Raw genomic sequence first — 13,055 nt, forward strand, 5'->3', positions numbered from 1 at the left:
CTACTGACCTATATTTCTAAGTTTGGCTGATACATGTTTTTGTAAAGCCTTTTAGGAGTAACATCAGGGAACTCTAGAGAACAAAAGTATTATTTTATGGAAGAGTATACTCTCTTGACAGAAGTATTTACCAAGCTATTAATCTTGAAGTCTAAAGCGGTTGTCTCCACAGGAGCATCTGATATAATATACTTAACTCTTTTCATCTTTAGACCTTCACTGTCCCTTTTTTCCCCAGCAAGAACTCTTTCTTTACAGACAAAAGGTTGTAAACAAGTTCTCTTGAATAGTTTTTCCAAACTATTATTTTACATGTTCAGTTCACAACACCTCTTACCCATTGTCTTTCGTACGTAAACTCTCCTAATCACTGTGTTCTCTTTCATGCTATCTCTCTCCCTATTATCCAATATGTAAGTACTTTTATATCTAATTATTTTTTGTTGATCAGTTCTTAACTTCCTTCCATTTTTTGAAGACAAAAATGACAGATACCATTTCTAAGTTGAGGAGTCTCACAAGTTATATACAAAAGAATTTATTCAAAAGAAATATAAGGACAGTGAGCCGTGCTGAAACCCAGCATTCAATAAACACTCATAACTGTTTGCAATTAAAAACATTTATTACTACCTGCTCTTTTAAACTACTGATGGCTTTTCAAACAGCTTCTTTTGGTTTTCAAAAACTGTCTGCAAGACAAGTTATCTTTACAACACAGACTGTGCCAAGGTGGTTTTCTAGGTCTAGACAATTCCTTCTTTGTGTTTCCATGCAATTTAAAATTATTTTTCAAGTAGAACACATATTTACCTGCTAACTATTGTTTTAATTTCTCTGAATTATCTATGTAGCTGCTGAAGGCTGAGCTATGGAACATTATTCCTCAGGGTTCTCCAACTCCTGTCCTGTACTGAATTACATTAGCTTCTGTTCAGGCAGAAATTTCCCTCAAGTCCATCACACTCTGAATGCCATAACTTCAATTTTCTGAGGAATCTCTAGTTTGTACTGTTCCTCTTCATTTTCCTCCATTGTCAAAATAGCTCCTGTAACAGTATGATTTTGATCACCTGAAGGGTGGGTCTTTACAACCTCACACTGGAAAGACTCCTCCTTCATTTTACAACTTCGTATGTTCAACTGGCTCTTACCTTGGATATTACATAGAATTTTTGTGTGTGTGTGTTTGTGTGCAGTTGGGTTTTTTCACCTGCCTGAATCTTTATCCACTCATTTTGTTCCTATTTTTCTTGCTCAGCCATTGTTCTTATTTACTTAAAATAAAGCTTTTGAAAGAAATGGATGGGTATTTATACAGTATTATTCTAATTGCGTTCCAATTTTACAGCTACTTGAAAGTGTATTTATATATCTGGAAATAATTCTACTTCTGTTAGAACTGAAAAAGAAAAAAAAAAAAAAAAAGACTTACCCTGAATAACATGAGAATTATCCTTCAGGAAGAAGTTATACAAATACTTGGGGATAAAAGCAGACATACAGGCATATGCCAGAGCTGAAAGAATTAGAAAAAGTAGAAACTTAAGTACACCTAAAACGTTCACTATTAAGCAGATAGTAAGCATAAATACTTAAACCAATCTATACACAAAAATTATCGTAAAACACATAAAAAGGGCACATTCCTCATTAAAGAATTTTTAAAACTGCTAAAAAAGTTTCCTTCTGTCACTGAGTAATCAATATAAAGCTGGCTGATCCTGATCTGCTCGCAGCTTATTTCCATTCTTCTCAATGACAAACTAATGAGATGATGTTTGGAAAGTCATGGTAATGTTTATATCAAAAAGTGAAGGTCCCTGGATTAATACAATTTTAGAAGGCAATATCAGACAACTGTATTGTTGCAGACCTCTGGGTTTTCTCCTACAGAACTTACAGCCAGTTTATGCCCATTAGACTCACATCTTATCTTACTTCAGCTCAGACACTAATGACAATAGAATTCAGAAGAAAAAACTTCAAGCAGAATATCTTTAAAAATATGTTCAAAAAGATAGACAAAAACATCTTAAATTTCTCATTAGCTTCTAACATACACACCAAATTGAGATTAGATGGCAAAAACTTAAGTGTTTATCCCCTTGATTAATTCCTAGGAACTTGACTGAGAGACAATCTATTGTAATACAATTCTTAGTCATGGTGCTAGACAACAGATAGTACGAAGAAATATGGGTTTATCATAAATAGCCAAAGGCAATAAATATAATTTTGGATGTTTCTAAGCAAAACATCAGATTTATAGCAAATACTACATACAATCAGTTTATAAATAAATTCTGTGCTACAACTTTTCTAGCATCGAAACCACTTTTTAAATATCCAAGTCAAACATGTACAATTAAGTTAATAAACCAGAACACAAAATTTTACATATTTCACTACTATTATATTTTGCTTTAATAGGAAGGAACCAGGTTCTACAAGCAAACTGTATAGGAACAGTCCAAGATGAAGAAAAATCTGTTGAAACATTTAAATTAATATGTCCTGTAGGCATAATAGGAATCATCGTCCTAAGAAACTAATTTTCCCATGTAAAGACCTTATATAAAGAAAGTTAGGTGCAAGAGAACAGAAGATTGGACTAGATCTATTCTAAAAAAACCACATTCTAAGAAGATAAAGGCCACATATACAAAGCAGCTTTTAGGCATTTAAAACCATCATCAGCTTTTCTGAATAAAGCTAGTCTGACAGGTTAACAGTTAGTTTAACAAGTGATGCATTCACATTAAACAAGGCTGAACTACAGCTTCACTGAAAAAGACAAATACTAGAGAAGCATTTCTTGCTTTTCTATAGTCAGGGCTGTTTGTGTTTTGTATTGTATACTCATTATTGTACTTGGCAATAAAGACAGGGTTTGAACCCCTGCTTGAAGAGCAGTAAACCACATACATACCATTTTCAAAAAAACAACTAACTCTTTCAACCTGTGGCAACAAGAGCTTTAGAATTCCTTTGTAGCTACAGAAAGTTTCCATCTATAAGTGGTTGCATGTACATCTGTCTACAACTACAGATGACAGAATGTGTGTCCCCTTCACCTCCAGCAGAAAAAGGTACTCACCTTCATTGTTAAAATTCAAGTACAGAAACGGTGCACAAAGAGAGTCAAGACCTAAAGAGAGAAGAGTCATGAAGAAATGGCATAAAGAGCTCATTTATTGTAATGCACAAGACAAATTCATGTATTTATCATGAAAATTTGCATGCTTGATACTGCTTATAATTCTGCAATGTCAGGCTTCACATGTGATGCTGAAAACAACTGTGAAATCAATGCATGAAAACAGAGAGGATTTCAAATTGAACTATAACACTGAATTTATTATGCTGCCAAGACTTCCCAGAAATTCAATTTACCATCTCAAGAACTTGCTCAGTAACTTCTGCAGTTTTACCTTCGAACTGAACAGAAAGCAACAGACATTTTTTTTTTTTTTTTTTTTTAATAATGTCACTGAAACTTAAGGAGAGTAAATATGTAAGAAAGAGTGGGGCAACTTTCTCTCACAAATTAAATATAAATTATTAGGATCTAAATTTGCAATAACCCATAGATACATTCTTCAAAAGAAACAGAAAGGAAAGCACTCAAAAAAAGCTTACATTGTGGAGGGAAAGAGGGGGAGGTATTTTTAAGTCAGCCATAGCTTTCCAGTCAATTATCTGACCTTGCCAATTAGTCAAACTCACCTTGCCAGTACACCAAATCAGGATGGGAAACAACCCAGGCCTTCAATACACGTCTAAACTTTGCATGACCCTCAGGTGATGACAGCAATTCATCATACTGATGGCAACGAGGAATATCAACTTCAATCTGCACCACAGCCAAGCATGTAATATAAAGAGAAATCAGGATAAATGGGATAGTACTACAGCAATCTTGCAGTGCTAGAGGTGGAAGTCAGCCAAAGAACATAGGTCAGATCACCATCATAAACACAATCTGCTCCTTCATCACTCTCAAAACCAAAACTGAAAGGGGACAGGGGACTAACAACCCTGTCAAAGATTATAAATAGAGATATTTTATTTTTCTGATTCAGATTTTTAAAAGGATTCTAAACCTTGAAAAAGGCAAAAAGTAGATTACAGTTAATAGTTTTTTCTGACGCAACTTTTGGACTCATTTCAAGTGCTAATATCACTTTGTTCGAGAGGATAAAAAAATCAGAGTTCTCAGAACGTTGTATCCAATTAGATGGAAAATATTTCTTCACCTAGTTGAAAGGAACAGCTGTTGCTTGTGATGTCTTTTTATGTCTGGCAAGACTTCTTGGAGAACCAAATTCCTCAAGAACCCATTTCTGTGAAGCACAGCTCACCTTACAGGATCTCGGGGTATTCAACACTATCTGGTACAAGGTCCAACAGGCACAACAAACATTCAATAAAAACAAGACTTTTAACAGTACATCAGTAACATTGTTCACTACACTTTGCTGCTACTACAGAAACAGTGCTTCTGAAGTAAAAGAGGATTTCACTTTCCACATGTTATAATTTGCGTTAAACTACTTGTTCCTATTGGTTTTGCAAGATTCTTGCTACAGCACAAATAAAGTTAGAGGACAAGGGGAACCCTTTTGGTATTATCAGCCACATCTGCTGTAATAGGCAAATGACTGCAACTGGTGGAAAAGATCTTTGCACTACTTCAAGTGACAATATTTGATAACACAAGAGTCTTACTTGTCTGTCTGTAGGAATTGGTGTGTCTTTGTCAATGGCATCATATTTTGCTTCTATGGCACCCTAAATATAGAAGAAGAATACTTGAAATTAGAAAGCCCTTTCCACTGAAAAAATTTCCCAAAGTACAGAAAATTTTGACAACTGAATTTTAAAAAAAGTTTTTATTCTGTTACAATTCGGGACATAGAGATCTTTCTGAGACCTCCTGTTTGTCTAAACACTGTCTTTGTTCCCACAATTTCATCACTCATTTTGTTTGAAATGCCAGTAATTCTACCTGCAAAATCTTCAAATCCATTCCAGCTTCCTTGTCAATCCCATTCCTATCCCATTCTCTCCCCAGGCAGTACTGGAACTTCTGCAAATGCCCTCCCATTACCCTTACCTCAACACCCAACAGGGCAGCCCAGGTTATGCCTCTCAGAAGAGGAGGGATGTCAACCCTAGCTTCTTTCCAAATTTGGTTTTTCTTATATGGGTAGGCCTTTGAAGAGAAGAGATTATCAGCAAAAATGTTACCATGTAACTGAAACAATTCAAATCCCAATCCTGGGACAGTCTTTCCCCCAAAGGACAAATGCAGTCAGCCTGAATAGGGAATGCAACTTTTATAAGTAAATTTCATTCCTAACTGGAAGGCCTGGATGGAGGACTACTGTTTGAGTCTAAAATACCCACTCATAGATGTATTCATGTGTTTTAGTACATACTGGATATATAAATTTACTAATTCAAATTTTTATCAAAATTGTTTTCTTCATTATATGTTTCTTTTCATACCACGTATCCAATTTTGCTTTATTAAACTTTTCTGGTTTATACCTTCCTAACTACTGCACTTGATGATGCACATCAGCTCTCTCATTCTTAAGTAGGAATCTATCCCTCTGCATGTATGTAAATTAGGGACTGGTATTCCCCCCCCGCCCCAGTATAAAATTCCATGTTTCTTACATGGCATTGCTACAATAAAGACTAGTATTGTTTTCAAGTGCCTTACTGCTTGGAAATGCAGAAATGTTACAGGTGTATTTATACCTATAATAGTTTAGGCTGTTATGAAATAAAGGATGTGGATTTTTTTTTTTCCCCAGTAAATAACAGGTATTAGCAACAGCTCTATTTTCATGTGTATACTTTAAGATCTACTTTTATATTAATCACTGCTCAAAAGACCTATTTCTCATATTTTAATTTTCAATCTTCTTATACTTCTGTAGGGTTTCCTTCTCCCTTTCCCACTGCGGTCTCTTGTATCTCTGCTTCCTTTTTCAATTACTTGGTCCTTTAAAAATCCTCTAATTAACAGACCAAATCCAATTATCCAGCATCCAAAAGATTCCATACCTTCAACAGCCTGTCAAACAGGACAATTCTATTTAGCTGGTACTCTGTGTCCCTCTCCCGGATGATCAGAGGAAGACTAGCAGCTGCAGACAGCTCATTACTGCTATTGGAATGAGGTAAAGTTGATTGGCTGGAAGAAGAGTTAGGACAGTAGTAATGAACAGCAAGAAATACAAATCATTGTGAAAAAAATTAATATCCTGGGATGCATTTATAAGTCAGAAACAACTATAAATGGATAATTTTGTATATTCAGCACAGTTTATTACTAGAACAGAGAAACAGGCTAGGATCCTCAGTTTGGTATCAGGGCCCTAAGTCCACCAGTGCAGAGTGCTTATCAGCTCTCCTTGACTTTAACGGCCAAACAATGACATGTTAGGTTTGCTTTTGGAAGACAGTTGTGTCTAGCTGTGAAGTATGCACTCATATAAAACTAGTAACTCAAAATTCAGTCCCTTATACATGTAGAAACTTAGACATGCACTTACTCATCTTCAAGCAATGGATAAAATGCTTCCCCACCAACATCTTTCAGTCTCTGAAATGAAGAATAAAAATAATCCATTAACAGAATGCTACTTAGAATTAAAGTGGAAATATTTAGTGTAATATGAAAACTATTAATTAGCAATTAATTTGCCAAATTTAGTAGTTTGCCTTGAGACCTAAGCATAAGCTCAGTCCTCCATCAGAAATGAAGCATACAGCCTTTAATACTAAAAACTTACAGGCTCATACAGGCTTTTTGAGCTGATGGAAGTTCTTCTGCCTGAAGATAACACTTATCTCATTCATAAACCTATTTCCATGCAAAAAAAATAGCTTCTGTGGGCCATGGATTAATAGATCAATAGTATTACATAGCTCTTTTTCTTTTCATCATTTTTCTGCGTGGACTTCCTATCCAAGTAGCTGCAAAGCAACTGCACAACTTGGTTTTATGTTTTTAATCAGTTCAAGAGTTATGCAAATTTGAGTTCCTTTTAGTAGCAGTATCTGAGAGCTCCATAGAAATACATATGCTCCCTGGAAAGGTGACAGACAAGCATACCTGGACTTTTGCCTGAAGTTTTCACACATCTTTGGTGCATCGTGATTAATGTTTAATACCATCCTCCCTGCAGTGCTCTGTTTTGCAGTTCAATCCCTAACTTAAAGGCATACGGCACACAGCCTGTTCCTCCTGGGATTGACAGAACAGTTCATTCGCAGTTCATTCAGTACTGATCCTCTTTTGATTATAAGCATTATGCTCTGCTCTATGAAACATGTTTGAAGAATTGCATAAGTTTAAAAATTTATTTCATCTAACACTGCAAAGTTGAGGCTTCTATCTTCCCCAAAATAAAACTTCACTATATACTTATTTGCTGCTCTATTTATAGAAGTAGGCAGCAATATCCAAAATTACAGATTAAAAAGTTTTTAAAAAGCCTTAAAAGCTGCCCTTTTGTAGGAACAACAGTAGGAGTTGCAGTGCATATTACCTTTAAAATAGCTGTTGCATACTCTTAACCTTCCCCTTGCCCCTCAAATCGCACCACCCAAGCAAGTAAAATAACCCAGTTCTTTGGTCTAGTTTCATGCATTTGAGTGAAGTAATGAAAAGTTGTACTGAAGAAATATGTTTACAAAGTATTTGCCACATTGACCTCCAAATTAAGTTAACAGTGGCAGACATCAAGACTTCAAGAGTCACCTCCCTTTCTGTATTAACCCCTGTAATTTATGAAAAGGTTTTTTATAAAGACTGTGACAGAACTGCATTCACTAATATAAAAAGCAAGCTGCAAACAGTGCAGCATAAATTACTAATTTTACTTCAATAAAGCTCAATGTGTGCAAAGCTGGGTGAACAATTAAAACATTTCAGTGATATATGCAGTAAATCTTGTAACTGGTCACCACATCAGGAAAAATTATGAGTTATCCACTGAAGATGGAAGAAAACTGCATTACTGCATTTTGGCAAAATGCTTTGAAGTGATCTTTTGAACTAGTTGTTTAATAGCTATATAGTCCAAAGATTAGTAATTAGCTATTGGGAATTTGGTATCCAGCTTTGAGTATAAAGCCTTTAAGGAGCTGCAACTGAATTGAGTTGATTTTTCTTTTGAATATTGGAAGCCACCTACAGACAGGAATTAAAGAATGCAAGACACTGTCCAATTAGTTTAGCAGTCGTGGGGGATATTGGATACTACAGAACTACTTGGGTTACACCAGAACAAAGTGGGTAACAAAAAAAAAAAGGAAAGAGAGGGAAACAGGAAGGGGATGGAGGGACAGAAGATAAATCAAATTTAGTAAACTTTTGCAGACAAAGCAATTTAATAGCATACATCAGAATCTGACCCGGACGTCAAGAAGCATTCTCTTGGAATCAATGACACTGCCATTTGTAGGAACAGCAGTAGGAGCTGTTGTTCCATATTCCCTTTAAACAAATGCTTCTGCAACGAAGATATAAGAACAAGTGCACGACATTCTTCTTACGTTTCGGAGCTGGCACAGGGACAAAGTCACAGTTGTGTCATCTAGGAGAGAACTTCTATCTCGTCCTTGCCCAAAGCTCTCACCATCTTCTAATAAGAAGCTTCAAAAGGGAGGGGGAAAAAAATTAGTTCCTTTTATAATGTAAGACTTCCATTAGAAAAAATAGAAAATTCTTACATCAATCAGTTTCATCTTTAAAACAAAATACTAGCTCTTAGAAGTATACTGTATTGACTCTGCATGGCATGAAACCTGCTATCAAGGGAATGTACAATCACCTTAAATTATTGAAACAGTTTTTGCTGTCAAAGGCACATTTCAGGTTTTCTTTAACTTTGGTTTGCACATAAAAGAAGAGTAAAGGGATATGGGATTAATATTCCCTTTTATTCCTTGACCTGACACAGGACTGACATTTATTGTGAAAAGTAAAAATAACACATTATTGTCAAAGGAAGGCCGTTTCTCACCACAACAAAAAACAAGCAGAAGTCTGCCCTGGACCATTTCTGTTGCAGTCCATCTAAGGATACAAATGTATCCAAGAAAGAGTATTCACAAGTTGTCTCTTTGGTGGTATTTTTAAAGCAGACAACATGAAATTGATTTCTATAAACTATGCAAACATTCTCAGTATCACTTAAAAGATTGAGTTTAATTGCATTTTTGAAATTAACACCTCATCTTCAAGATAGATACTATGATGAAAAATGTTTTCCATCTGTCATGGTTTAATCCCAGGCAGCATCTAAGAAAAACACAGCCACTGCACAGTCACTCTCCTGCTCCCACTGGGATGGGGGAGGAGAGAATAAAAATTAAAACAATAAAATAAAATAAAAATTTAAAATAATACAATAGAAAATAAGATAGGAAGGGAAATGCACAACAACAACAATAATAATACAATATAAAAAACCACAAGTGATCCACAATACAATTGCATACCACCCACCGACCAATGCCCAGCCAATCCCTGAGCCACAGTGTCCCCAGTCCAACTTCCCCCAGTTTATATACTGGGCATGATGTCATATGGTATGACATCATGAATACCCCTTTGGATCATTTGGGTCAGCTGTCCTGGCTGTGTCCCCTCCCAGCTTCTTGTGCACCCCCAGCCTCGCTGGCTGGGCAGCATGAGAAGCTGAAAAGTCCTTGACTTAGTGTAAGCACCGCTCAGCAACAGCTAAAACATCAGCGTGTTATCAACATTGTTCTCGTCCTAAATCCAAAACATGGTATTATACCAGCTACTAGGAAGAAAACTAACTTTATTCTAGCCTAAACCAGCACACTCTCATAATTCAAAAGCACGTGCATTCATCTATGGGTACAGGAATAGGCCAGCCCTCAAAATCTCACGCTAATTTTATCACCAAAATATCACTAGCTCTACTTTTTTTTTTTTTTTTTCCCCCCAAAATATTGCGTTTTGGCTGTACATTGACTTCATGTGTTTTGACAACCCAGAACCCAACTAATCTATATGGACACATAATTATGCTTATTAAGATCAGATTGTAGGATTAAACCATGAATATACTACATAAAATTGCAACATGTGCAGAGGTAAGATAAAAGTAGTGATGACTGAAATGCTGAATTAGAATTAATAAAACTAAGCATTTAAAAAAAGTAATCAGCTGAGCTGCTGAATAATTGGGTTGACCACTCAGCACTGCTGCACTGTGCAAGGGAATTCAGAATGTGAGAATTTGCTACAGAACACATTAAATTAAATTACAACTACAGATATGTTGTTGAAGCACAGTGAGACATTTTCAGTAAAACTTAATGCTATTGGAAAGTGTGCTAAATTTAGGGACTTACAGTTCAGTATTTTGCACTTTACCTAGATTTCTTCAAATTTCAGAAAGCAATATGAAGTGCAGGTAGACGACAGATAAGGCATTCAAATAATACCTTAAATTGGGTAAGAAGGGAAGTGACAAGATCTGCTGTTCACAGAATCACAGAATGGTCGGGGTTGGAAGGGATCTCTGGAGATCATCTAGTCCAACCCCACTGCCAAAGTAGGTTCACCTAGAACAGGTTGCACAGGACTGCATCCAGGCCAGTTTTGAACGTTTCCAGAGAAGGAGACTCCACAACCTCTCTGGGCAGCCTGTTCCAGTGCTTTGTCACCCTCACAGTAAAGTTTTTCCTCATGTTTAAGTGGAACCTCCTGTGTTCCAGCTTGTGTCCCTTGCCCCTTGTCCTATCGCTGGCCACCACTGAAAAGAGTCTGGCTCCATCCTCTTGACACCCGCCCTTTAGATATTTATAAACATTAATAAGGTCCTCTCTCAGTTTTCTCTTCTCTGGGCTAAACACAGCCAGCTCTCTCAGCCTTTCCTTGTAAGAAAGATGCTCCAGCCCCTTAATAATCTTCGTACCCCTCTGCTGGACTCTCTCCAGAAGTTCCTTATCTCAATGAATGAATACACTGTAATGAATACCTTTAGCTGGCTAAGAAGAAAAAGCAAAAACCAACAATAAAATGGACAACTGTTTTTTTATATAGAGAAATGCTATTTGTCCTATCTGATTGCGGATCCCAATCCTCCAGATGCAGCCTCACCAGGGCAGATTAGAGGGGGAGTAGAACCTCCCTTGACCTGCTGGTCACACTCTTCTTAATGCACCCCAGGAGACCATTGGCCTTCTTGGCCACAAGGGCACATTGTTGGCTCATGGTCAACTGGTCATCCACCAGGTCCTTCTCTGCTGGGCTGCTTTCCAGCAGGTCAACACCCCAACCTGTATTGGTGCCTGGGGTTATTCATCCCCAGATGAAGAACCCTGCACTTGCCTTTATTAAACTTCATCAGGCTCCTCTGTGCCCAACTCTCCAGCCTATCCAGATCTCACTGAATGGCAGCACAGCCTTCTGGTGTGTCAGCCGTTCCTCCCAGTTTAGTGTCATCAGCAAACTTACTGAGGGTACACTCAGTCCCTTCATCCAAGTCAAGAACACTATTTTCAATATTTTTCACCCATACAGGTCTTGAAACTAAAAATCAAACAAATGTTCTCTCAGAATCACTGGCCTTCTCCATCTATCCTCCTTTCCCTTAAAGTGCTTCTACTTCCTTACTTGGGAAGCGTGCAGACAGGTGGCTTTGATCGAATGATTTCCTTGTTGACAAGTTCTTTCTCCAAATCTCCTCCAGCCAAACACCAGAGATAATAAACCTCTTCAATTGATCTTTCTGCTAGGTAATCATTATCTTCATCTATTAGGAAAAACCACATAAAAATGAGTTACGGCTTTTAGGCAGCTTGTATTTCTTCCTACCACTCTAAACACATGTTGTTGAAAAAAAAAATAAATTACGCTTGAAAGGTTCTAGACCTTAACGTGAAGTTAGAGGAAAAGTGATCTTCCCTTTGCAAGTGCCCTTTTCAGGAAGATTTAAGGAAGGAGCAGATGGGCAGAAGTCAGAAAAAAGCAAATATTTATGCAGTTTGCATTGGTGCCAGAAAATAGAACCAGATAGATACATCGAAGTATTGGACTTTTGCTTCCTGTGTGTCCCTAAAAAGAAAATAAATCAAACACTGTTTTGTACACAACACAGTACTAAGAGTAAAAATAAGAAAGTAAGATTATAACTACTCAGTATGAATCATACCTTCCCTTCACATGCCATATCCATACTAATAAGGTATAAAATCTTCAGTCTCAAAAAAATAATGAGATTTTCTAAACATGTAGAAATCTCCAAGTTCATCAGAAAAAGTTAATGAGGACTTAAGAGCGGTAACACTTCCAGCATACTTGAGTTTTAAACTTAGAAATTTCATCATTTATTCTAGAACGTAACCTCTTTCAGAATAATTTAGTTTTCCAATACTTCCAAAAATCATCTTGTGCTATGATCCAACAGAATCCAATTACCAATTCATAACACAATTTAATGAAAAAAACTACCATGTACATGCACATGTCCAAATTCTAAAGGCAAAAGATGATACTGATATTCCAAGCTGGATCTGAATACTAATGATAACTATTTACTCCCTGAGGTTGAAGCACAAAATCAAGATGCCCTCCCTTTGACTTGCACACATCCCCCAAAACATGTTTCCCCGTATTTGTGCCTATTAAACAACTTATTACAAGAATGTAGCATTGTACTTTGTTGGAGTTTCGCTCCAACAAAGTATTCAAAGAAAACACAAAAACATTTATCCCACTACCTGCTTTTACCTTTACATAATTGACTTATGTCTTCAGGAAGTGTTAAATTAGCACACCTTGGAGAGGATGAGAACAGACCAACAGGTTTGTGGAAAGGAGGATATGCTGAAGATACTTCACTGAACAAACTGTCATGTAGCAATTCCTCTGGAGTTGGCCTTGAATTAAGAAAAGAGAATAAAACACTAAGAGTAAAGTGCTTCCAAAAATGTTACATTTCAGTAAGAAATGTCCTCAGTATCAAATGGTTATTTTAAATTATATTGGA

The 13,055-nt window shown here is 36.6% G+C and overlaps 1 protein-coding gene across 1 annotated transcript in view; it reads right to left on the bottom strand.

Moving 5' to 3' along the window:
* Nucleotides 1-13,055, bottom strand: part of TBCK (TBC1 domain containing kinase) — a gene marked incomplete at its 3' end in the record, with an annotated part of 85,719 nt that overhangs the window by 39,877 nt on the left and 32,787 nt on the right. The window contains exons 9-18 of the mRNA XM_010170203.2: nucleotides 12,797-12,945; nucleotides 11,681-11,819; nucleotides 8,581-8,680; nucleotides 6,573-6,622; nucleotides 6,082-6,211; nucleotides 5,120-5,218; nucleotides 4,732-4,794; nucleotides 3,730-3,856; nucleotides 3,101-3,151; nucleotides 1,436-1,519 (exon numbers count right to left, since the gene is read on the bottom strand). Of these exons, the coding sequence (XP_010168505.1) occupies nucleotides 1,436-1,519; nucleotides 3,101-3,151; nucleotides 3,730-3,856; nucleotides 4,732-4,794; nucleotides 5,120-5,218; nucleotides 6,082-6,211; nucleotides 6,573-6,622; nucleotides 8,581-8,680; nucleotides 11,681-11,819; nucleotides 12,797-12,945 (992 nt within the window). The remainder of the gene's footprint in view (nucleotides 1-1,435; nucleotides 1,520-3,100; nucleotides 3,152-3,729; nucleotides 3,857-4,731; nucleotides 4,795-5,119; nucleotides 5,219-6,081; nucleotides 6,212-6,572; nucleotides 6,623-8,580; nucleotides 8,681-11,680; nucleotides 11,820-12,796; nucleotides 12,946-13,055) is intronic.

Source organism: Antrostomus carolinensis, unplaced genomic scaffold (assembly GCF_000700745.2).
Source record: "Antrostomus carolinensis isolate BGI_N321 unplaced genomic scaffold, ASM70074v2 scaffold5076, whole genome shotgun sequence".
NCBI lineage: Eukaryota > Metazoa > Chordata > Aves > Caprimulgiformes > Caprimulgidae > Antrostomus > Antrostomus carolinensis.